The sequence below is a fragment of the Pristiophorus japonicus genome, chromosome 3, assembly GCF_044704955.1.
Source record: "Pristiophorus japonicus isolate sPriJap1 chromosome 3, sPriJap1.hap1, whole genome shotgun sequence".
In the NCBI taxonomy this organism is placed as follows: domain Eukaryota; kingdom Metazoa; phylum Chordata; class Chondrichthyes; family Pristiophoridae; genus Pristiophorus; species Pristiophorus japonicus.
This window is the reverse complement of record NC_091979.1, coordinates 115,010,101-115,037,037: the sequence shown is the minus strand read 5'-3', so window position 1 is coordinate 115,037,037 and position 26,937 is coordinate 115,010,101. Positions and strand designations below refer to the sequence as shown.

At 45.8% G+C, this 26,937-nt stretch overlaps 1 protein-coding gene across 2 annotated transcripts in view; it reads right to left on the bottom strand.

Moving 5' to 3' along the window:
- rapgef4a (Rap guanine nucleotide exchange factor 4a) overlaps positions 1–26,937 on the bottom strand; it is a 317,823-nt gene that overhangs the window by 115,975 nt on the left and 174,911 nt on the right. For both annotated transcript variants that reach the window (XM_070875728.1, XM_070875727.1), the window contains exons 5-6: positions 16,369–16,490; positions 4,125–4,308 (exon numbers count right to left, since the gene is read on the bottom strand). In XM_070875728.1, coding sequence (XP_070731829.1) covers positions 4,125–4,308; positions 16,369–16,490 — 306 coding nt within the window. The remainder of the gene's footprint in view (positions 1–4,124; positions 4,309–16,368; positions 16,491–26,937) is intronic.

The following is a 26,937-nucleotide window of genomic DNA, read 5'->3' as shown; positions in this document are numbered from 1 at the left end:
GCTGCTATGATGAGTCGCACATGGAGTAAAGCAATCGGTACAGCACAAGCTGGGCCCGCACGCGAGGAAGAGGGTAAGTCCTGAAAATGCATCATGGCCCTTTAAATCAACCTGCTGCCTGGCCTGCTATGTGTGAGAATACTCATGCCACCCACCCGGCCCCTTCCCTTGCTGTTAAGCATTTGACTGTTCTGATGTATTTTGCAGAACAAGATGATGATGATGATTGATGCTGCTGCTGCCAACCCTGAGGATCCTGAGGGTACAGAACAAGAACCAGTACAACCAGCTGCGGACGATCCAGACTGGATGATGGCAGTGATGACTGAAATGTCTGCAGGGGAGAGCTTCCAATTTAATGTTTATGAGTCCCCATCAAGGGGCATCAGAGTTTCAACCCCTAGCATAGGTCTTGGTTCCACCTTCCATGGTTTCGCTTCCGATGTTGCGGGTCCCAGTGGTGCTGCTGGTATAATGCAGCATTCCACAGTCAGTGCACTACCGTCCCAGCCTGCGCCTCCCTCTCGCATAGGTTCTGGTTCCACCTACTATGGTTTTGATTCCGACGCTTCGGGTCCCAGTGTTGCTGCTGATATCATGGAGCAGTTTACACCCATTCGTCCAACATCCCAGCCCACGGCTCGCACTCGAGTGCTGCCATCTGCAACACAGAGCATCCCACCATTCCAGCCCGAGCCTCTCCCTCCAGTTCAGCCGTCTGGAACATAGAGCGTCCCACAGTCCCAGCCTGCGCCTCCCTGTGTAGTGGTGCCGCTTGCAACACCGAGCATCCCACCGTCCGTGCCCACGCCTCCCAGTGTAGTGGTGCCACGAGGCAGACCCAGGCAGAGGAGGAGAGTGGAGACACGCTCTCCTGAGATGCAGTGTGCAACAGATGCGGCTCAGGTTGTGGCATTGGGTATGGAGACCAATGAGCTTACCCGATCACTCATCGGTGGCGTCAGTGCAGTGGGTGAAGAGTTGACGGTCCTGACGGGAGAAATAGCAGTAATGACACGGGAACTTAGGGAGGGAATGTCCGAGGGAGTGCAATCGACAGCACAGGCCGTCAGGGAGGGCATGCAAGTGTCAGCACAGGTCATCAGGGAGGGCCTGGTTGAGGTAGCTGCTGCAATAAGGGCACACGGCCCAGCCAATCAAATGACACCCCCATGAGGAAGTGAACATTCACTGAGATATGGATGAGACATGGTTGCAGCCTTTCTTTGCTGCTTTTGTTCTTGTTCTTGATGTAGCTGTAGTAGCGTTTTTCAAATTGAAATTGTTTTGTAAGTTTTGTAACTTTACAACTTATAAGAGATCTTATGGTTTTTAAGTGATCTTATAGTGTAAATGCTCTCACATTTTTTTGTATCTTATTTAACTTTGCACCTAAAAAATGATCCTGAAGTTTTAAGTGTTCTTCAGAGTGTAAGATTTTTTCAAATTGAAATTGTTTTGTAAGTTTTGTAACTTTACAACTTATAAGGGATCTTATAGTTTTTAAGTGATCTTATAGTGTAAATGCTCTCACATTTTTTTGTATCTTATTTAATTTTGCACCTAAAAAGTGATCCTGAAGTTTAAGTGTTCTTCAGAGTGTAAGATTTTTCACAATGAAACTGTTTTGTAAGTTTTGTAACTTTACAACACATAAGTGATCTCAGGGTTTTCAAGTGATCTTATAGTGTAAATGCTCTCACTTTCTGTAAATTATTTAATTTTGCATCTAAAAAGTGATCTTGAAGTGTAAGTGATCTTAGAGTGTAAAATTTTTCACATAGAAAGTGTTTTGTAACTTTTGTAACTTTACAAGTTTATAAGTGATCTTAAAGTTTATAATTGATCTTCAAGAGTCATATTAAAAAGTATAGTTTGATACAACAAATATTTTATTAGAGTGATGTTAACTTTTCAATAAAATATTTTTTCATTAAAACTGTTTCATGTTCCATTAACACAACACAACGTAGGAACAACTGCAAAGAATAAATATGTCCATATGCAAAAGTGGTCGCAGAGCCCTCAGGCATCAGTAGTTGAAGCATTCACGGATGAGCTGCTGGCGCAAGTCTCGAGCAATCGTTAAAGGGGCACGATGGACGGCCCTCCTCCGACCTCGTGCTCCGGAATCAGGCACTTGCATGCTTTCCTGATTGTCGTTATCATCCACATCCTGGTCTTCCGTAATACTATCATCATGCACTGGACCCTCACGTCGGTCTTCAGGTTCCACTATCAGCTCCTGCTGCCTCATGATGGCTAAGTTATGAAGCATGCAGCACACAACAGTGAAGTGACCGACAATCTGAGGAGAGTATTGCAACTGTCCTCCGGAATGGTCCAGGCATCGGAATCGCTGTTTCAATATGCCAATGGTCCTCTCAATGATGCTGCGCGTCGCAATGTGCGCCATGTTGTATTGACGGTCAGCTTCTGTCCGTGTCACACGTAGGGACGTCATGAGCCAGGTGATCAGGCCGTACCCTTTGTCTCCCAGTAGCCAGCTCTGCCCTTCTGGCTGCTGCTCAAACATGTCAGATAGAACGCTGTCACATAGGATGAACACATCGTGGGTGCTGCCAGGGTATCTCGCATCGACTGACATGATGCGCTGCTTGTTGTCACACACGAGCTGCACATTGATAGAGTGGAAACCTTTCCTATTTCGGTACTGCTCAGATTCCTCCACGGGTGCTCGCAAGGCTATGTGGGTACAATCAATGCAGCCCTGTACCTTTGGGAAGCCAGCAATCCTGAAGAAGCCCACAGCCCTCTCATGGATCGCTTGTGCGGTTATTGGGAAATTGATAAAGTCATTCCTTTGCGCATAAAGTGCAGCCGTGACCTGGTAAACGCAGGCATGTATTGCACATTGAGAGATGGCACACACATCTCCAGTTGTAGCCTGAAACGATCCCGAGACATAGAAAGAAAGTGCAGCTGTTACCTTCACTTCAACAGACAAGGCAGTTGTCCTTCTGCTTCTGGGCTGCAAATCTGCTCTCACCATATCACAGATCTCAGTGACAACTTCTCTGCGAAAACGCAGCCTTTTCACACAATCAGCCTCGCTCATGTCCAGGTACGAGCGCCTGGTTCGATATTGTCGATGTGGGTAAGGTCTCCTGCCCATCAACCTACGGGCTACGACATTCCTGGTGCGGTGAGCTCTAATCAATTCTCTCCTATGCAGTGAATTGATGGCAAACCATTGCATAATAGGTGGTGTTGACAATGCAGCACCCATTCTGCTAATTTAAATATAAAACTGTCGATGTGGCTGCCTCTCCCTGTCCAAATGGCCTCAGTCCCCCTCACAGCTCGAAGGCTGCTGCTGTATCTTTGGCTGCCGGCCAGCCACTGACGCCGCCCCTAAAGCGTGGCCGAATGGCCTCAAGAACCTTAATGAGCTGCGTGTGTCCTGTGTTCATTCTTCGGCTCCCGGCCAGCCACTGACGCCGCTGCAATCCCATGGCCGAATGGCCTCAAGTCCGTCCGGGTGCTGCACCTTCGCGGGGAATGAAGGCCTGCCTCAAGCACCGCAGCTCAGCTCGAAGGCTGCTTGCTGCCTGCCCCTGCCGCCGAGACACTGACGCTACACCGCTGCCTGAAAGGCCTGCCTGAAGCACTTTCACACAGGTAGGAACATGGTTTATTTAATCTTTTCTTTGCTTTTTCAGGTTGGATTTATTTGTATAATATTTGTATAAGTATAACTAAGGATTGATTGTAGAATTTAATGACTTCCCTTCCCCCCCCTCCCCCCCCACCTCGTTCCCTACGCCTAATTTGTAACCTGCGCCTGATTTTTTAAAGTGTAGACAAGGTTTTTTCAAGCGTACAAAAATCTTCACTTGCTCCATTCTAAGTTAGTTTGGAGTACGTTTTCACTGTGGAAACTTTCAAATCAGGCGTCAGTGGCCGGACACGCCCCCTTTTGAAAAAAAAATTCAGTTCCAAAGTGAAACTGTTCTACCTGACTAGAACTGCAGAAAACTAAATGTGGAGAATTCCGATTTCTAAGATACTCCGTTCTACACCAGTTGCTCCTAAAAATCAGGAGCAAATCATGTGGAAACTTGAGGCCTAAGAGTTGGCATAAGTTATTTTATTATACTCACTGTTTTCGTAAAATCATTCTCATATGGGCATCTGGCCCAATCTGAGAAAGCAGAAGCAGAGTTTCCTGTAACTCCTCCTCGCACTCTTTTTTCTCCTCATCTGTAGGTCCACGAACATCCTCCTGCTCATCATCCAGGAAGCGATAAAACAGGTACTTGTCCTGGAAATTGTGCTCTTGGTCCACTAGGACAGCAATGGTTTAAAAAAGTTAGAACTTAAATCTGACTTTTAGTCACAGTTATCTATTTTTAAATAATGAACATCTTAACTTGGTACAAAAAAAACCTTTTGTTTGACACAATCTAATTTTTGGTGCTAGAAGAACCATGACAAAGATCACCAAAATAAATACAGGTGATCAACGTCATTCAGCACATCTAGTTCATCCTTCAGTAGAAAATGACATCACAATTATTAATGTTCTCTTGATTGGAAAAAATTAACCAATGATCTGCCCTGAAAATTGTTTCAGGTATTAATCACTCTTTGCGTGAAGTGGTCCATATCAGCCTGGAACATGCCTTTTACCAGTTTATACCCATGTCCCCTTGTTCCACAGTCATAGTTTAATCATGTTTAAACATAAAGTCGTGCTCTAGATTCATCTTTTCTATTCCATTTAGTATTGTATGTACCTCTATAAGGTTCCTTCTCATCAGTTTTTTAAAAACTTTCTTCATAACCCCACCTTTTGATAGTGGGATCAGTCTCATTGACCTTCTCTGACCGCTTCCAGGGCTTGTATGTTTCCTTTGGGCTTTAGTTACAATAACCAAATGCAGCATTGAAGTGCAGCTTGATTAGAGTACAATATGCAGCTTCAGTATGACACCTTCAGAATTGTACTCTACTGATTTAGTAACATAGCTCAACATTTGCTTTGTTGATTGCCACTCTGTAATGACGAGACATGGTCAGTGTTGAGCCCAATATCATTCCCAAATCTGCCTCAGCCTCTTCCCTACCTAGTTCAACACCATTCATTAAATATGTCACCAGTTTTCCTTTATCTGTAAGAGCTTACACTTACCTGCATTGAATTTTATATGCCAAAGTTTTACCCATTTTCAGGGAGGGAGTGGCCCTGGGAGTCCCCAAGAAACCAAAGGGCATTATCCCAGCGATTACATTGAGACCACATGGATACGGTAGCATCGTGGTTATGTTACTGAAATAGTAATTAGTAATGATCCAGAAACACGAGTTCAAATCTCAGCACGGCAGCTGGTTCACTAATGTCCTTCAGGGAAGGAAATCTGCCATCCTTACCTGGTCTGGCTTATATGTGACTCCAGACCCATAGCAATGTGGTTAACTCTTAATTACCCTGTGAAATAGCGTAGCAAGCCACTCAGTTGTAACAAAACGCAACAAGAAACAATAATAAGAATAAAAGCAACAAGAAACAATAATAAGAATAAAACTGGACAGACCATCCCGCATTGACCTCGGCACCGGCTATGGATACGACAATTGCACAACCAGCCCAGTCGACCCTGCAATGTCCTCCTCACTAACATCTGAGGACTTGTGCCCAAATTGGGAGAGCTATCCCACAGACTAGTCAAGCAACAGCCTGACATAGTCATACCTTTCAGCCAATGTTCCAGACTTCTCCATCACCATCCCTGAGTATGTCCTGTCCCACCAGCAGGATAGACCCACCAATGGTGGTGGCACAGTGGTATACACTCGGGAGGGAGTGGCCCTGGGAGTCCTCAACATTTACTCTGGACCCCATGAAGTCTCATGGCTTCAGGTCAACTGAAGAAGCACAAAGTAGAAAGGGAATAGAACATACTCTGGGTGGGGGACTTCAATGTCCATCACCAAGAGTGGCTTGGTAGCAACACTATTGACCAAGCTGCCTGAGTCCTGAAGGACATAGCTGCCAGACTGGGCCTGCGGCAGGTGGTGAGATAACCAACATGATGTAAAAACCTACTTGACCTCGTTCTCGCCAATCTACCTGTTGCAGATGCATCTGTCCATGACAACATTCGAACAGTGACCACCGCACAGTCATTGTGAAGACACACTGAGGACACCCTTGATTGTGTTATGCGACACTACCACCGTGCTAAATGGGATAGATTCAGAACAGATCTAGCAGCTCAAAACTGGGCACCCATGATGCATTGTGAGCCATCAGCAGCAGCAGAATTGTATTCCACCACAATCTGTAACCTCATGGCCCAGCATATCCCTCACTCTACCGTGACCATCAAGACAGGGGACCAACCCTGGTTCAATAAGAAGTGCAGAAGAAAATACCAAGAGCAGCACCTAAAAGTGAGGTGCTAACCTAGGGAAGCTGCAACACAGGACTACATACATGCAAAACAGCAGAAGCAGCATGCTATAGACAAGGCTAAGCGATCCCACAATCAATGGATCATATCAAAGCTCTGCCTTCCTGCCACATCCAGTTGTGAATAGTGGTGGACAATTAAACAACTAACGGGAGGAGGAGGAGGCTCCATGGGCTGGACTTACCACCTCATATTGCCCATATATCACCCAAAACGGATGTCTATCGCCCATTTTGAGCAAAAAATGGAAACCCAGACCTCAACATCGGCGGAAAATTAAGCCCCCAAGTTTCGGCTTACTTCACCGAGCTGATCGCCCTCTCATCGCTGATTTGAACTTCCGGCACATCGTCGTCACATCGCCGGGCTGATCGCTCGCCGAGAACATCGCTGGAAAATAGTTGCTTTTCCCGGGCTTCCCTGACCAAACTGGGCACTATGGACAACATTTGCATTTCGGAGGAAGGGAGGAGGCAGCTAAAAAATCGGGCTAAGATATTTGAGAATTATTTAAGGGTCTTTTATAGATAGATCCACTCAGATTTATACTTATATTTAATTGTACTAATATAGCTTACAAGATCAGGCATTTTGTTTACTGAAAAGTGCATTGAAAACAATGAAAATAATTATAGATAGTGATGGGGCCTATATGCTTTCTATGCCATTACTTGTAACTGCTCACACTCTGGTTTCTGAAAGGATCAATCGAAGAGGTGGCAGAGTAAGGCGTAGACAGAGACAGAGGAGACAGATGAGGCGAGCGTACAGCCGACGAAGGTACAAAGAAATGCAATCTTACCTCAACTTGTCTGAAAACGCGTGTCTTAGGAGGTCATCGATGAGATTTGCCATCTCATCAAGGGGGATCTGCAGCTTTCCAGCACCATCAGAACCGCACTGCCCGTTGAGGTGAAGGTTACTGCGGCACTATCCTTCTACGCGTCGGGATCCTTTCAGGCTTCAGCTGGCGACATCTGCCATATTTCTTAACACTGCTTCATTCGGCAGGTGATTGAAGCCCTTTACACTTGCAGAATGGACTTTATAAGCTTCCCTATGACCAGGGAGGCACAGACCGGGAGGGCTTTGTGTTTCTCGAAAATAGCAAACTTCCCCAAGGTGCAGGGAGCAATAGACTGCACGCACATTGCCCTGAAAGCCCCTTTACAGAACGCAGAGGTGTTTCATAACAGAAAGGGATTCCACTCCCTGGATGTGCAGCTTGTTGTCGACCACAACCAAATACTCATGACAGTAAATGCTACATTTCCTGGCAGCATCCATGATGCGTACATCCTCCGTGAGAGTGCTATCCCTGACCTGTTTGTTAATCAGCCAGAAGGTCACGGTTTGATGCTGGATAAGTGATATGGCCTTGTCAGCTGGCTGATGATCCCATTGCATAATCCCGTCACTGAAGCAGAGAAACGTTACAACGAAAGCCACATAGCGACACACAACATCGTCGAAAAGACAACTGGAGTCCTAAAGCAGCTCTTCAGATGCCTGGACCACTCTTATGGCAGCCTACAGTTCCACCCTGACCAGGTCGCTGAGTTTATTGTGGTGTGTTGCATGCTGCATAACCTAGTTATAAGGAGAGGACAACTAATGCCAGATGGGGCCGCAGATCCACCTCCAGAAGGAGGGGAGATGGACGTGCCAGCCAGCGAGGAGCAAGAGGAGGAGGAGGCGAAGAGGAGATTGGTGAGGACCTCGGGGAGGCCAACCAGCCTGGCGATCTAGCCACGGTCCCCCCGCCACCCCTCCCCCCCAGAAGACCAGTACGCCGTGGGAGTTACGCGGCTGCTAAGCTGTTATGTCAGCAGCTCATTTATGAACGCTTTGCATTAACTTACATTGGGGATAGTCACATTTACATTTATAGTTACGGTTAAACAAAAGTTGCATTTGCGTTGAGTTACGTTTTTGCCTTGCCTGCACTGGCCTGGCCTTTATTGTACAACATTTGCACTAACGCTTAGCTTAAGTAAATTTATGTTATTATAAGAGAATGCACAACAAATGCAGAACTATTGTTAAAATATTAAATTTAAAAAAAATGCTTAACTATAAGAGAATGCACAACAATTGTTAAATTCAATAAAATGTTTTATTTCAAACAAACGAATGTAATTTATTTTTTATCAACACTCTCTCCGCCCCCTCACCCCTCCGCCCCCCCACCCCCCAAAACAACGACGCACATGAACTATAACAAATTTAACATTAACATTGCAAAAACAACCCCCTTCCCTACCTGTGGCCACGTTTCCCTCCAGGTCCTTTATCACCCCGCGTTTTAGCACCGCCCGTCCGTTTTGTTCCCCGCAGACTGAGACGACGCTGGCATGCAGCGGGCGACAGCAAGACTTCCTGCCGTGGTGGAGGTGTTGGAGTGGAAGACGAAGCTGGCTGTTCGTCTTCCGAGTCAAGAGGAAGTGTATCCTCCGTACTCGCTTAAGTGCTCGGGGTTGTACTGAGACCCAACACGACACCTTGGGGTGCAGCACCGTGTACAGCCAGCAGCGCATGCCGAAGGGCATTGGTTGCGGCGGTCTGCTCTCGCATCCCCTCCAGGGTCTACTGTGCTAACTCCACTTGCATAGCAGACACCTTGGAAAAGTTAGACGAGAACTGATTGAACCCCTGGAGAAGCTCGCGACCTATCGCGACTGTCTCCGAGCGCAGGGAGATCAAGCCCTCCAACTGATCGTCCGAGGGAGGCGATTGCTGACCTCGCTGACCGGGCCTCCGTGGGGTCGGCGTGCCCAATATGATACGCCTTGGCGTTACCGGCTGCACACCGCTTGGTCCTGGTGCCTCTTCTACCTCCATTGAGATGACGGCAGGTTCATCCCCCCCTCCACAGCTGTCTGCAGCTGCTGCTGGTGCTTCTCCTCCTCTTCCTCCATGAGCTCAGTGGTGTTGATAATGTTCTCCAGCTCATCATCCTCCTCCTCCTCCTCCTGCTCATCAGCAGGTGCCGGTTGCACCTCGACCAGCCTGTCAGGATGACCTTAGAACATAACGGTGCACATTAACGAGAGACGTTACATATCAGTACATTTCACTACCCCAGAAAGCTGTAGCGGCTGTATCCCCTGCTTCTTATGCACAAAGGCTGCATGCATGACATGACATGACATCATTCGTATATTGCATATTGCATTATAATTACAGGTCATTACGTTACTCACGAGATGCATAGCTGGGCTCCGCCAGACCATGGGTAGTGGCCGAACGGGTTCCGTGGCCCACGAGCACGGTTGCACATTCCTCCAAGTCCGTCAGCGGTTGAAGCTGAGCAGAGCCCCCCCCCACACCCTGGTGCGCCTCTGCTCAGCCCTATTAATTGATATCTTCTTCTGCAAACGAGAAAAGAGTATAGCCTAAGCTAATTGACTAGGTAGTATCATGGAATCACAACAGTTTAAAAAGTTACATGCTACATTTTGACACATATACATCTCTCTATACTGCAGCAGCCAGAGTAAAGCTCCCTCCAAACTCCCAGGGCAACTGCAGCATGGGGTTACATACAGAGTAAAGCTCCCGCCACACTCCCAGGGCAGCTGCAGCATGGGGTTATGTCATATATGTATACTCTGTACATACTATGCTGGTACCACTAGAGGGTGCAACTGTGGGAGGCTCAGGCAGGAGCTGTATAAAAGGCTGGTCACCACATTGCAGTCTCACTCTGGGTTACAATAAAGAGACTAAGGTCACAGCAGTTCAAGCAGAGCACTAGGCCTCGTGGAGTTATTCTACAGATAAGTAGAGACATATTAGGTTACAGAGTAAAGCTCCCTCCACACTCCCAGGGCAGTTGCAGCATGGGGTTACATACAGAGTAAAGCTCCCTCCACACTGTCCCATACATAGTCCTAGGTTCAGAGCCCTGTCCAGATCTTAACATGTAGTTAATGTAAAACATTTATGAATAAAGAAATTAAATTCAATACAGGAGATACATTATTATAATTAAACTTTGCATCAGTACAATATAAAATGCAACTTACTCTTGCTGCAGCTACCAAGCTGTTCCAGCGTTTACGGCACTAGTCCGACCCCCTCACCTCATGGGATGCGGAGGACACCACGTCTGCGATCTCCACCCAAACTTTTCTATAAACTCGGGGTGGGGGTTTCCCGTGCGCGCACCCCGAGTCAGTTCGGCCCACCGGGAATGGACCTCGTTCACTAGGGCCTCATTGGCCTCGTCACTAAAGGACTTTGCCCTCTTTCTCTCGCCCTCAGCATCATGATGCAAATCCGACATTCTTAAACATTTTTTTTAAATCTTGCAACTGTTTACAAAAAAATATTTAAATATTGAAAAGAGTTTACAATTAAACTACTTATTTAAACTCGTTCTCTGTCACAGCCTTCCTCCTCTCTCTCTCTATCCTCTCTCTCTCTCTCCCCCTCCCTGTGTCTTCTGTGTATGTGTGGATGACCCCTGACCTCCCGAAACGCGGGAAAATCAGTCAAGTAAAAAAAAAATCGCATGCACAGTAGGCTGTTTCTAGGGAAGCTTTGGCCTTCCATATTGCTGGCTGTTCGATGGGCGAGCTTCACATCGCCAACCTTTCGCATTGCCCATTTTACATCGCTGGCCTATCGGCGAGTGGAAAATCAATATCCATATTCCCAGCGATCAGTAAGGCTGAGACATCGTACATCGTTGGTCCATCGCCCATTTTTTGGGCGATAGACAGCAAAGTGGAAAGTCTAGCCCATGCATGAATATCCCCATCCTCAATGATGGCGGAGCCCAGCAAGCGAATGCAAAAGACAAGGCTGAAGCATTTGCAACCTCTTCAGCTAGAAATGATCCGCCATCACAGAAGCCAGTTTTCAGCCAATTCGATTCACTCCACATAATATCAAGAAACAGCAGAGTGCACTGGATACAGCAAAGACAATGGGCCTCGACAAGATCCCTCTCTCTAATCAAGCTGTTCCGGTACATCTTCAACACAGGCATCTACCCGACAATGTGGAAAACTGCCCAGGTATGTCCTGTCTACAAAAAAGAGGACAAATCCAATCTGTCCAATTACTGTCCCATCAGTCTACTCTCAATCATCAGCAGAGTGATGGAAGGAGTCGTCGACAGTGCTATCAAGTGGCACTTACTCACCAATAACCTGCTCACCGATGTTCAGTTTGGGTTCTTAAAGGCACTTTGTCTAAATGCACATAGCATTTGTAACAAGATAGATGAGTTGACGGCACAAATTGAGACAAATGGGTATGATCTGATAGTCATTACAGAGACGTGGTTGCAAGGTGACTAGGACTGGGAATTAAATATTCAGGGGTACTTGACAATCCGGAAGGACAGACAGAAAGGTAAAGGAGGTAGGGTAGCTCTATTGATAAAGGATGGAATCACTGCAATAGTAAGAAACAATATTTGCTGAAATGATAAGGGTGTTGAAACAGTTTGGATGGAGATAAGGAACAATAAGGGGAAAAAGTCACTGGTGGGCGTAGTCTATAGACCCCCTAACAGTAGCAACTCTGTTGGTCGGAGCATAAACCAGGAAATAGTGAGGGCTTGTAAAAAGGGAACAGCAATAATCATGGATGTTTTTAACCTCCATATTGATTGGACAAATTAAATTGGTCAGGGTAGCCTTGAGGAGGAGTTCATAGCATGTGTAAGGGACGGGTTCCTTGAGCAGTACGTAACGTAACGTAGGGGGCAGGCTATCTTAGATCTGGTCCTGTGTAATGAGGCAGGATTAATAAACAATCTCCTAGTAAAGGATCCCCTCGGAATGAGTGATCATGGCATGATTGAATTTCAAATTCAGATGGAGGGTGAGAAAGTTGGATCTCTAACCAGCGCACTGAGCTTAAATAAAGGAGACTATGAAGGTATGAGGGCAGAGTTGGGTAAAGTGGACTGGGAAAATAGATTAAAGTGTAGGATGGTTGATGAGCAGTGGTGTACATTTAAGGAGATATTTCACATCTCTCAAGAAAAATATATTCCAGTGAAGAGGAAAGGGTGTAAGAGAAAAGATAGCCATCCGTGGCTAACTAAAGAAATAAAGGATGGTATCCAATTAAAAACAAGGGCATACAAAGTGGCCAAAACTAGTGGGAGGACAGAAGACTGGGAAGCTTTTAAAAGCCAGCTAAGAATGACCAAAAAAATGATAAAGAAAGGGAAGATAGACTATGAAAGCAAACTAGCGCAAAATATAAAAACAGATAGCAAGAGTTTCTATAGGTATATAAAAAGGAAAAGGGTGGCTAAAGTAAATTTTGGTCCCTTAGAGGTAAAGATCAGTGAATTAATAATGGGGAACATGGAGATGGCAGAAGCTCTGAACAAATATTTTGTATTAGTCCTTACGGTAGAGGACACTAACAATATTCTGACAGTAGATAGTCTAGGGACTATGGTTGGGGGGGGGGGGGGAGGAACTTAACACAATCACAGTCACTAAGCAGGTGGTACTCAGTAAGATAATGGGACTAAAGGCAGATAAATCCCCTGGACCTGATGGCTTGCATCCTAGGGTCTTAAGAGAAGTAGCGGCAGGGATTGTGGATGCATTGGTTGTAATTTATCAAAATTCCCTGGATTCTGGAGAGGTCCCAGCAGATTGGAAAACTGCAAATGTAATGCCCCTATTTAAAAAAGGAGGCAGACAAAAAGCAGGAAACTATAGACCAGTTAGCCTAACATCTGTGGTTGGGAAAATGTTGGAGACCATTATTAAAGAAGCAGTAGCAGGACATTTGGAAAAGCAAAATTCGGTCAGGCAGAGTCAGCATGGATTTATGAGGGGGAAGTCATGTTTGACAAATTTGCAGGAATTCTTTAAGGATGTAACGAACAGGGTGGATAAAGGGGAACCAGAGGATGTGTTGTATTTGGGGCATCCAGAAGGCATTTGACAAGGTGCCACGTAAAAGGTTACTGCACAAGATAAAAGTTCACGGGGTTGGCGGTAATATATTAGCATGGATAGAGGATTGGCGAACTAACAGAGAACAGAGAGTCGGGATAAATGGTTAATTCTCTGGTTGGCAACCAGTAACTAGTGGGATGTCGCAGGGATCAGTGCTGGGACCCCAACTATTTACAATCTATATTAACAACTTGGAAGAAGGGACTGAGTGTAATGTAGCCAAGTTTATTGACAATACAAAGATGTGAAGAAAAGCAATGTGTGACGAGGACACAAAAAATCTGCAAAAGGACATTGTTGGAAAGTGTGAGGTCATGCACTTTGGCAGAAAAAAAATCAAAGAGCAAGTTATTATTTAAATGGAGAAAGATTGCAAAGTGCCGCAGTACAGCAGGACCTGGGGGTACTTGTGCATGAAACAGAAAAGGATAGCATGCAGTTACAGCAAGTGATCAGGAAAACCAATGGTATCTTGGCCTTTATTGCAAAGGGAATGGAGTATAAAAGCAGGGAAGTCTTACTACAGCTCTATAAGGTATTGGTGAGGCCACACCTGGAATACTGTGTGCAGTTTTGATTTCATATTTACGAAAGGATATACTTGCTTTGGAGGCAGTTCAGAGAAGGTTCACTAGGTTGATTCCGGGGATGACTGGGTTGACTTATGAGGAAAGGTTGAGTAGGTTGGGTCTCTACTCATTGAAATTCAGTAGAATGAGAGGTGATCTTATCGAAACGTATATGATTATGAGGGGGCTTGACAAGGTGGATGCAGAGAGGATGTTTCCACTGATGGAGAAGACTAGAACTAGAGGGCATGATCTTAGAATAAGGGGCCGCCCATTTAAAACAGAGATAAGGAGAAATTTCTTCCTCAGAGGGTTGTAAATCTGTGGAATTCACTGCCTCAGAGAGCTGTGGAAGCTGGGACATTGAATAAATTTAAGACAGAAATAGACAGTTTCTTAAACGATAAGGGGATAAGAGTTATGGGGAGCAGGCGGGGAAATGGAGCTGAGTCCATATTTAGATCAGCCATGATTTTATTGAATGGTGGAGCAGGCTCGAGGAGCCGTATGACCTACTCCTGTTCCTATTTCTTAAGTTCTTATATAAGTCAGGAGTGTGAAGGAATAATCTCCACTTTCCTGGATGAGTGCAGCGCAAGACGCTCAACACCATCCAGGACAAAGCAACCCGCTTGATCGGCACCCCATCCACCAACTAAACATTCACTCCCTCCACCACCGGCTCACCGTGGCTGCAGTGTGTACCATCTACAAGATGCACTGCAGCAACTCGCCAAGGCTTCTTTGGCAGCACCTCCCAAACCCGCGACCTCTCCCACCCAGAAGGACAAGGACAGCAGGCGTATGGAAACAGCATCATCTGCAAGTTCCCCTCCTGACTTAGAAGTATATTGTTGATCTTTCATAGTCGCTGAGTCAAAATCCTAGGATTCCCTGCCCAACAGCATTGTGGGAGAACCTTTCACCACACGGACTGTAGCGGTTCAAGAAGGCGGTTCACCATCACTTTCTCAAGGGAAATTAGGGATGGGCAATAAATGTTGGCCTTGCCCAGCGACGGCCACGTCCCATGAACTAATTTTTAAAAAACACACGCTGTCGCACTCAGCAGGATTAGTGCGAGGACTCCAAATTTACATGTGGCCAGCAGGCGCCTGTGTCTCTATGGTTTGCCCCATGATTCCCATTGACTTCCGTTTTACTAGGGCTCCTTGCTGCTACACTCTGCTGCCTTGAAGTCAAGGACAGTCACTCTCACCTCACCTCTGGAATTCAGCTCTTTTGTCTATGTTTGGACCAAAACTGTAATGAGGTCTGGAGCTGAGTGGTCCTGGTGGAACCCAAACTGAGCATTGGTGAACAGGTTATTGGCGAGTAAGTGCCGCTTGCTAGCACTGTCGACGACACCCTCCATCATTTTGCTGATGATTGAGAGTAGATTGATGCACATGTGTCTGTTCAAGCCCCTCCCTCACCTGGGCCCTACTTCCCCACATGAGCTCCACACGGACATTTGAAGGCAGGTACACATCTTCTCACTTGACTCTACTGAGCTGCGAACTCCTAGCACAAGGAGGCCCTGCCCTCAGCTCCGCTCCCAGGTGCCACTGACCCAGTAAGCAGAAGGTTGAGACTCTGTCCCTTAGAAGGCTGACTAGGAAATCACAGAATTGTCAAGGAATTGGGTCCAGCCATGTTCCTGTTGGTTCTGGCAGACTCCCGCTGGATCTACAGGCAATACCACTGAAGAAATTCAGTGCCATCATCCAGAACCCTCTGTAACACTTTGGTCATGATACTGCCCCCTTGTTGGTACATCCTGCGAATTTGTCCAAAATCACTGCAGTGATTTAGCATAGTTTATGCAAATCAGAAACTACAAGGGCACCAGTGCTGATTCTAGTGATGCTCTACTGAGTTGATCTTCCAAGCTAAAAATCACTCCCCTAATTGGTAGCCACTGCTTCCTTTCTGTCAATCACTCCTTATCTACTTTCATAATTCCTCTGTGTACACACATACCCCTTTTCACATTTACATTCTCCAATGAAATGAAAAAGAGTTGATTTTGGGATCACCTGCATCAGTTATGTGCAGAATGGGTGCAGGGGAAATCAGAACATTTGGGGGGCAGTCCTTAAATCCCGTTTTGTGCCCAATTCCCTCCGTCCACCAGTTTCTGTCCAGCTGTACATTGTGTGCTAGAGTGCTTGCCTCATCAACAAAGCCAAAATATTTACATGAATACCTCTTGCAATTTTCCAGGTTTATCACCAGGATTTCACTTTTTCTTCTTCAAAATCCATTTTGAATGGGTGCAAACTAGAGTATAATTTTTATTTACACATCATGGTACATTTGATATTAAAACTCCCAAAAAAGCCCATTGTTGTCTGCTAAGAAAGTGGATTGTAACTGAATTATTATATATCTATTCAATAAAACAGATAATGGTTTTACCATGGTTCATGACTCCTTCCTCAAGCAGAACCTGCCACATGCCTACAGCCTGTGTGCGGGAATGGACACAAGGAGTCTGCTGTATCATCCAGTCCACTAATTCTGTGCCAACACAGCATTGTCTAAATAAAAGAGAGCATCTTTTAGAAATGATCAAAGATAAACAATTATAAAAAGACTTGCATTTATATAGCGCCTTTCATGATCACCGGACATCCCAAAGCGCTTTACAGCCAATTAAGTACTTTTTGAAGTGTAGTCACTGTTGTAATGTAGGAAAATAATAATTTAATATTTCAAAAAATAAACTCTATACATTAAAATAGAAGAATGGCAGGTGATCTTATTGAAACATATAAGGTTCTGAAATGGCTTGACAAGGTAAATGCTGAGAGGCTGTTTCCCCTGGCTGGAGAGTCCAGAACTCGGGGTCACAATCTCAGGACAAGAGGTCAACCATTTAGGACTGAGATGAGGAGAAATTTCTTCACTAAGAGGGTTGTGAATCTTTGGAATTCTCTACCCCACAGTGCTATGGAAGCTCAGTCTTTGAGCATATTCAAGGCTAGATCGATAGATCTTTGGATACTACGGGAATCAAGGGATATAGGGATCAGGCAGGAAAGCGTTGAGGTCCAAGATCAGCCTTGATCTTATTGAATGGCGGAGCAGGCTCAAGGGGCTGCAAGGTCTATTCCTGCTCCTATTTCTTCTGTTCTTAAAATATTGCCATTCGTGGGAACTATAAGCAACACAACTTTTCATTTGCAATTATCTCATCAGTAATAGGTTTCAGTTTTTCTTTACTTCAAGACTGATCCACCACCTAAGCTGCCATTGTGAGGCAATATCAATAGTTGCACAGATGAAGGCCAGACAAAAGCTGTCATTAAGTGAACCTACTCCCTAAGTCACTCGGTTGAATGATTATAGTCTGAAGTTTTAACAGCACAGAGTGCCAACACTGCCGAGTATAAATCCTCTTTTTCCTTGCCTGGTGCACTTTGCTAATTCTGGTGCACTGATGCAAAAAGTATTATGCAAATGCATTTAAATCTATTTTGGAATAGCAAGTTTGCACTGTTAACCAACGGCAAATAAAATTATTACTGCTGGCACAAAAACCAGAAGTGAGATTCAGGTGCTCTGCTGCTGCTGCCTAATGAAAATGATCACATAAGGCCATGATCAACTCAGCGAGTGTTAAAGTAAGAATATTTAAAACCAAGTCAAAACCATCAAATTTAATCCTAGAAATGCTGATGGTAAAGCTAGCTACATTACACGACAGAAACATTTCTGTTGACAATCCAGAATTAAGCAAGAGGCTCATTGTTTCTGCTGATTTTGTATCTGCTCCTCAAGATCCAATTAACTGAGTCTCAACATCCAGACCTGGGGTTTGAATTAGTATTTTAGGAATAGGTGGTGAACCAATATTCGTTGCAAGCAAAAATATTTTAATGTAGAGGGAGTTCTTAAATTATTGCATTTCCTTTCCCCCTGAAAATTTGTAATACAGATTGAGGATGAGGAAGTTGTGTCAGAAACGAGCGTACTATGCTTAAACAAAGGGGACCACAGTGGGATGAGGGCGGAATTGGCTAAAGTAGACTGGAAACAAGGACTAAACGGTGGCACAATTGAGGAACAGTGGAGGACTTTTAAGGAGCTCTTTCATAATGCGCAACAAAAATATATTCCAGTGAAAAAGAAGGGCGGCAAGAGAAGAGATAACCAGCCGTGGATAACCAAGGAAATAAAGGAAAGTATCAAATCAAAGACCAATGCATATAAGGTGGCCAAGGTTAGTGGGAAACTAGAGGATTGGGAACATTTTAAGCAACAGCAAAGAATGACTAAAAAAGCAATAAAGAAAGAGAAGATAGATTACGAAGGTAAACTTGCGCAAAACATAAAAACAGATAGTAAAAGCTTTTACAGATATATAAAACGGAAAAGAGTGACTAAAGTAAATGTTGGTCCCTTAGAAGATGAAAAGGGGGGTTTAATAATGGGAAATGTGGAAATGGCTGAGACCTTAAACAATTATTTTGCTTCCGTCTTCACAGTGGAAGACACAAAAACCATGCCAAAAATTGCTGGTCATAGGAATGTGGGAAGGGATGACCTTGAGATGATCACTATCACCAGGGAGGTAGTGCTGGACAGACTAATGGGACTGAAGATAGACAATTCCCCTGGTCCTGATGAAATGCATCCCAGGGTACTAAAAGAGATGGCGGAAGTTATAGCAGATGCATTTGTTATAATCTACCAAAATTCTCTGGACTCTGGGGAGGTACCAGCGGATTGGAGAGCAGCTAATGTAACGCCTCTGTTTAAAAAAGGGGGCAGGCAAAAGGCAGGTAACTATAGGCCGGTTAGTTTAACATCTGTAGTGGTGAAAATGCTTGAAACTATCATTAAGGAAGAAATAGCGGGGCATCTGGATAGGAATAGTGCAATCAAGCAGACGCAGCATGGATTCATGAAAGGGAAATCATGTTTAACTAACTTACTGGAATTCTTTGACGATATAACGAGCATGGTGGATAGAGGCGTACCGATGGATGTGGTGTATTTAGATTTCCAAAAGGCATTTGATAAGGTGCCACACAAAAGGTTACTGCAGAAGATAAAGGTACGCGGAGTCAGAGGAAATGTATTAGCATGGATAGAGAATTGGCTGGCGAACAGAAAGCAGAGAGTCGGGATAAATGGGTCCTTTTCGGGTTGGAAATCAGTGGTTAGTGGTGTGCCACAGGGATCAGTACTGGGACCACAACTGTTTACAATATACATAGATGACCTAGAAGAGGGGACAGAGTGTTGTGCAACAAAATTTGCAGATGACACTAAGATTAGTGGGAAAGCGGGTTGTGTAGAAGACTCAGAGAGGCTGCAAGGAAGATTTGGATAGGTTAAGCGAATGGGCTAAGGTTTGGCAGATGGAATACAATGTCGGAAAGTGTGAGGTCATCCACCTTGGGAAAAAAAAACAGTAAAAGGGAATATTATTTGAATGGGGAGAAATTACAACATGCTGTGGTGCAGAGGGACCTGGGGGTCCTTGTGCATGAAACTCTTTTTAGGAGTAAACAAAAAACATTAAACCATGCCCCCCCGATCTGGGGGAAACACCAACATTTACAAGGCCCTTTTTATATTTTTGGGGTGTTTCTTTTGGGCACAGAATCACATTTTTTTCCAAGTGCCCCCTATAAAAGGGGAGGGGGACACTAAAAGCACCGGCAATTAAAACAAATTAACTTAAAAACATAAAATCAAATTAAAATTTGGTTGCCGGGCGTGATGATGCACTCCAGTCCCTCCGGTGCCCACCTCTCGCGGAAGGCCGCGAGCGTACCGGTGGACACTGCGTGCTCCATCTCCAAGGACACCCTGGACCAGATGTATGCGCGGAAGAGAGGCAGGCAGTCTGGCTGAACGACCCCCTCGACCGCCCGCTGCCTGGACCGGCTGATGGCCCCCTTGGCCGTGTCCAGGAGCAGTCCTACGAGGAGGCCCTCGGACCTACCCGCTCCCCTCCGCACAGGGTTCCCGAAGATCAGGAGTGTGGGACTGAAGTGCAGCCAGAATTTCAGGAGCAGCCCCTTTAAATAACAGAACAGGGGCTGCAACCTCGTGCACTCAATAAAAACATGGAACACGGACTCTTCCAGACCGCAGAAATTGCAGGCGGCCTGGGAGCCCGTGAACCGGCTTAAAAATTTATTGCACGGCACTGCTCCGTGCACCACCCTCCAGGCCAAGTCCTCGACAAATAGTGGGAGGACCCCTACGTAGAGTGCCCTCCATCAGGGACCCCCGCCTCCTCCGGACGGCAAGATGGTACGCCATGCCGTATCCGGACGGCAGGCGAGGATGGCAAAAGTTGAGAGTGTGCAGGAGCAGCCCGTACAGGACACCCCTCCGCACGGAAATGAAAGGCACGGAGGGGATTTCCCCGAGGCGGCTCAAGTTGTGAGGCGCCAGCCCCCGAGGGAGGTTCCGGGGTTTGGCGCCGATGAGGAATTCCGTCCGGACGGGGGTCAGTTCGGACGGGATCTCCCCACGTGCCTGAGCCTCCTCGATGCACCTAACGGAGTCAGGGCCCAGAGCTCTTTTTAGCGACTCGATGGCATCGGCCGCGTGGCGGACGTTGGCAGAATTTAGGCGCCGCGCCAGCGTGTCTGGCGCCATGCAGCCCGCTCCTCCGCCATCGAGCAGGTCCCTGACCCTGGTCACCTCACCAGCCACAGCCCTCTCGTCCGACCGCCACCGCATGAATCCCAAAAGGTTAGTTTGCAGGTGCAGCAGGTAATCAGGAAGGTAAATGGAATGTTTGCCTTCATTGCGAAAGGGATGGAGTACAAAAGCAGGGAGGTGTTGCTGCAACTGTATAAGGTATTGGTAAGGCCGCACCTGGAGTACTGCGTGCAGTTTTGGTCACCTTACTTAAGGAAGGATATACTAGCTTTGGAAGGGGTACAGAGACGATTCACTAGGCTGATTCGAGAAATTAGGGGGTTACCTTATGATGATAGATTGAGTAGACTGGGTCTTTACTAGTGGGAGTTCAGAAGGATGAGGGGTGATCTTATAGAAACAGTTAAAATCATGAAAGGGATAGACAAGATAGAGGCAGAGAGGTTGTTTCCATTGGTGGGGGAGACTAGAACTAGGGGGCACAGCCTCAAAATACGGAGGAGCCAATTTAAAACCGAGTTGAGAAAGAATTTCTTCTCCCAGAGGGTTGTGAATCTGTGGAATTCTCTGCCCAAGGAAGCAGTTGAGGCTGGCTCATTGAATGTTTTCAAGTCAAAGATAGATAGATTTTTAAGCAATAAGGGAATTAAGGGTTACGGGGAGAGGGCGGGTAAGTGGAGCTGAGTCCACGACCAGATCAGCCATGATCTTATTGAATGGCGGAGCAGGCTCGAGGGGCTAGATGGCCTACTCCTGTTCCTAATTCTTATGTTCTTATGTTCTTATGGACTGGGGGAGAGCTGCCCTGGCTCAATCTCTGCCCTGGACATTAGCTCCGGCCACATGGAGTCTCCGAGCACAGCCCATGGACACGGTGCCCCCTCCCATTACACTCCTGTCATTGCCGAGCTCACCAGCAGTCCTGATTCCTCCCCCCCACCGGGGGACCTCCATCGAGTCAAATAAACCACCTACCTCCCCTCAGGTGCTGAATGCAATGGCCTGTGGATGGGGCCCTTACTGGAGATTGTACGCAAGATGCTTGGTGTCAAGCATTCGTTATTAAACACGACGTTATTAAATATTTTCTCTAAACGTAGATTTTATAACCACGCATCCATTGTGGATACAACCGTATTAGTATATAATGTTAGAATCTGTTGTCTTTTTGTAAAAGTACCTGGTCAATTAGCTTATACCATGCTCTTGTCACGTTTGCAGAGGAAGATATCTAAGAATCGATCTGAGCAGAAGTGCACCGGAGGAGGCCCTGCTCAGCTACAGCTGCTCAGTGACTTGGAGGAACGTGCTGCAGCACTAATGGGCAGCCACAGTCGCTCTGCCACCCGTGGTGGTGCAGATCCCATTATTGGACCACGTGAGTAATGACTAAAGCAGTGGTAAACCAATGGTAATTCAAAGTAATGCAACGGCATTTCATTATGATATATGAATGATGTCATGTTATGCATGCAGCTTCTGTACTACTCTCAGGTTAACAACATAAGAACATAAGAAATAGGAACAGGAGTAGGCCATTTGGCCCCTTGAGCCTGCTCCGCCATTTAATAAGATCATAGCTGATATGATCATGGACTCAGCTCCACTTCCATGCCCGCTCCCCATAACCCTTGACTCCCTTATTCAAAAATCCGTCTATCTCCACCTTAAATATATTCAATGATCCAACCTCCACAGCTCTCTGGGGCAGTGAATTCCATAGATGTACAACCATATGATGTAATCATATATGTCTCTCGTTCACATTTCTTGCAGTAGTGTTGCTTCTCCTACGTATGCCAGCCCAGCGCAAGCATTCTCCTGTCTACCCTTCTGTTCTAATAAGTTCAATTATGTTTTCAGTCCCCAGACTCCCGAGGCGCAAAGGCACCTGTCCCATTGTAGGTGGTCATTACCATGGGTGCAGAGGACTCTACTGAAGAGGAGGAGGAAGAGGACGATGAGCCAATGTCATCTGTTGTACCTGCGGCCATGGAGGTTGAGTCGGCGAAGTAGACACGCGCCGCGATGGGCAGATCCTAACGAGGACATGGTCGCACTGTCAAGGGTTAGCGTCGACATCGGTTGAGAGCTCCTCCAAGTGATTGGTGGGTTGACCGGAAACATTGCCGCAATGTCCGCTCAAATAACGGAGGGCATGGAGCGAATAGTTGTGGCAATGAGCCAAATGACCGATGCTGTTCATGCCTTGCAGCATGCAATAGTGTCGGGAGATGGCACTGCACACCAAGGTGCCGTCCCACCAACCACCCGGACTGATGCAAGTCAGGAGGAAGAGCTTCCTTCTGGCTCGGAAGACGTTTCTTATGAAACGTCTTCTCCTCCAGCCACTGAGAGGATGCTGCCACCGTCACCGTCACCCCCCCCACCCCCCCAATAGCAGCAGGCCTTGAGGTCCCCTGCTGCAAGATGTATTGGTCCCATTATTCGGGGATTAAAATGGGGGGTTAAGACAAGGGGGGTGAGTCAAGGATCAGGAGGGAAGCATGGCCACAGGTAGGGAGGGGGCAGGTTTATATTGTTAGTTCTTGTTAATAAATGTTCACGTTATTGTTGTGTTGTGTTGTGTTAAAAATATTGTTGAATGTTCGGGATGGCGGGGGTATTATATATGTTTCAGGTAAAATTTTTCAAATTTTTCTTTCATTATTAAATTATTTTATTTAACTTTACAATTGTCCTGAAATATCTTCTAATAACGTAAGGTAAAATATGAATACAATGGTTGGAAACAACGGCCAGGCCAGGCAAAGATGAAACGTAAGCAATTGTAACTGTCACCAATTTAAGTTCACGCAAAGCGTTCATTTATGAGCTGCTGACACAAGAGTTTTGCAGCTGTGTAACTACCATGGGGCGTTTCCAGTCTTGCAGGAGGGTGTGAGGGCATGGGTTCATCACCAGGCTAATTGTCCTTCCGAGGTCCTTTTCATCCTCCTCCTCGTCTTCTGCCTCCCCTCTCTCCTGAGGTGGACCAGTGGTTCCATCTGGCAATTGCTGTCCTCTCCTGATAGCTAGGTTATGCAACATGCAGCACACCACAATGAACTCAGCGACCTGCTCAGGGTGGTATTGTAGGTTGCCTCCCGAGTGGCCCAGGCATCTGAAGCGCTGCCTAAGACCTCCAATTGTCTTTTCCACGACATTGTGTGTAGCTATATTGCTTTCATTGTAGCGCTTCTCGGCTTCCGTCTGGGGATTCCGCAGGGGGGTCACGAGCCAGCTGGCAAGGCCATATCCTTTATTTCCCAGCATCCAACCGTGACCTTGTGGCTGACTTTTAAACAGGTCAAAGACAGTGCTCTTATGGAAGATGTGCGCATCATGGATGCTCCCTGGAAAATTTGCATTTACTGCCATGATTATTTGGTTATGGTCGACAACGAACTGCACATTCAGGGAGTGGAATCCCTTTCGGTTCAAAAAAACCTCTGCATCCTGTAAAGGTGCTCGCAGGATGATGTGCGTACAGTCTATTGCTCCCTGCACCTTGAAGAAGTTTGCTATTCATGAGAAACCCAAAGCCCTCTCAGTCTGTGCTTCCCTGGTCACAGGGAAGCTTATAAAGTCCATCCTGCATGCATAAAGGGCTTCAGTCACCTGTCGAATGCAGCAATGTGTGGTGTGCTGAGAGATACCGCAAATGTCGCCAACTGAGGCCTGAAAGGAGCTCGATGCGTAGAAGGAAAGTGTCGCAGTAACCTTAACCTCAACGGGCAGTGCGGTCCTGATGGTGCTGGTAGACTGCAGATCTCGCTTAATTAGTTGACATATTTTACCGATGATCTCCTTTCAGAAGCGCAGCCTCATAATGCACGTGTTATCGGATAAGTTCAGGTATGATCACTTTTCCTTGTAAATGCATTGGGTGTAAGGTCTCCTCCTCCGCAGCAATCTGCCACCTCTTTGATTGGGCACATAATGCTCTTCAGTATACCTTCTCCCATCTTCAGTGTGTAGCATGTGATTAGTGACTAATACTGGTAGAGAAATTACAGATCCCATCACTATAAATGCCCTTAATTTGTCAACAGATACAAATGTGATTAGATGATTGGCAAGAGTCAAAAGGGTCCTTAAAATCACTCACAAATTGATTCTCCTCATAAGCACTTGACGCAGCCTTTCAGTACACATCCTCCAACGTTCAAAATGGCGTCTGTAGTGTCAAGTTCTGCCGAGTAGTGCCGACTTAAGATTAGGTGAGTGCAGCTTTTCTCCAGTGTTCTTTTTGGCGAGCGATCAGCTCGGCGAGTGTGGGTGATATGGCAAAAGTTGCGGTCGGCAATCATCTGGGCGATAGCCTTAGGCCGGGCGATACAGCACATTTATGTGTGCCGAAAGTTGGGCAGGCAATGAATGGCCGATGATTTGGCCCTATTTTCCACTTTTCAGCAAAAATGGACGATAGCCTGCTTAGATGGGCGATAGATGGGGGATCATGTGCCGAAAGTCTAGCCCTAATTAATAATGTCGAAGTGTAGTAATATTATTAATAGCTCGGAAATTTGCAGTCTAGGTTTGAAGATAATTTTGAAATCCTTGCAAGTCAATTACAACTTTTCATTAATTTTTTAACAGTCTTATTTAGAAATATGGAAAGATCATAATGTTATACTTCAATACATTTTGTTAGGGGCAGAATGTTTATTTCCTGTTAATGAACTAAATAAAAATGTTTAGAATAGATTACATGATTTATTTTAAAATCTACATAGTTAAAGTTTCCCTTTGTTGGTGTGTCTGCTAAACTGTGTCTCAATGCTAACCACATGACAACAGGCCAGTCAGATCACTGGAGAAAAAATTCAACCTGTTTTTAGCCACTATATGATAGCTTTTTCCCCACCCGCTCTATTAATTCTCCACCTGGATATTTTACCCACTCTACCAATCCTCAGATCCCTCCCAGACCAACTACAAGCCTCAGTGTTGCTCTCCCTCAGGCCGACTCAGAGTGCTCCAGCTGAGCTTCATGCTCTGTCACTAGGCCTGTCTGAGTGCTTTAGATTGTCATTGCTCACTCTTAACTGTCAGCTTGGCTCATTAGTAGGACCGTCATCTCTGAGTCAGAAGGCCATGGATTCAAGCCTATAAAATAAACTTGCATTTATATAGCACCTTTCATGACCTCAGGAGTTACAGCTAATGAAGTATTTCTTGAAGTGTAGTTACTGTTGTAATGTAGGAAACACGAAAGCCAATATGTACACAGCAAGCTCCGACAAACAGCAATGTGATCATGATCAGATAATCTGTTTTTTTGTGACGTTGGTTGAGGGAGAAAGTTTAGCCAGGACACCAGAGAACTCCCCTGCTGTTCAAAATAGCACCATGGAATCTTTTGCGTCCATCTGAGAGAGCAGACGATTTAACATCTCATCCGAAAGACGGCACCTCCGACAGTACAGCATGCCCTCAGTACTGCACTTGAGTGGCAGCCTAGCTTTTTGTGCTCAAGTCTCTGGTGTGGGACTTGAACCCACAACCTTCTGACTCAGAAGCGAGTGTGCTACCCACTGAACCACAGCTGACAATATATCCAGGACATGAACACTGAGGGAGTGCTTAAGTGCCAGAGATGCTGCCTTTCAGTTGAAACATTAAACTGAGAACCTGTCTACCTGATCAGGTGGATGTAAGTGATCCCATAACACAATACGAAGAAGAGCAGTGGAGTATTGCCAACATTGATCCCTCAATCAATACCATCAAAGCAGATCAACTCTTCATTTATCTCAGTACTGCTTATGAAATCTTGCCTTTTACAAATTGACAGCCCATGTACCTATATAACAACAGTGACTTCAAAAGTAATTTATTGGTTGTAAAGCACTTTTGGATGTTGAGGACCTGCTAAATAAATGCGCCTCTTTTCTTTTCTTCCTGCGGAAGCCTGACAAGAAAGCTCTAGTTCCACTCCCTCCCACTGAGTCTTCCACTGCAGTCCCGCTCCCTACCACTCTTTGAAAACCTAGATCTATCCCAACCATTCGAGATCTCTCTCTGCTGTCGCTTTCACATCAAATTGCACTCCCCAAGTTAGAGGCACTTGCAGAATGCTGTTGCAATTAGGAGCTGAATTTTAGACAGTGGATAGATTCCCTCACTAACTGATCAACGAATTTGCCAAAAGCAAAACAGAAACAGCAGGATCAGTACTCTGGAATTCAGATGATCTACCATGCCTGATGCTAACTTAGCCTTTGTGTCCTCTTAAAACTTGTGCTCTTACTCTACAATTGCAGCCTACTATGCTCCCAATTCAGATTCCAGCAATACTCCACCAGTTTCCAAAAAAGCTTACCATCTAGCTTTCTATCAAACGTCTGGCCA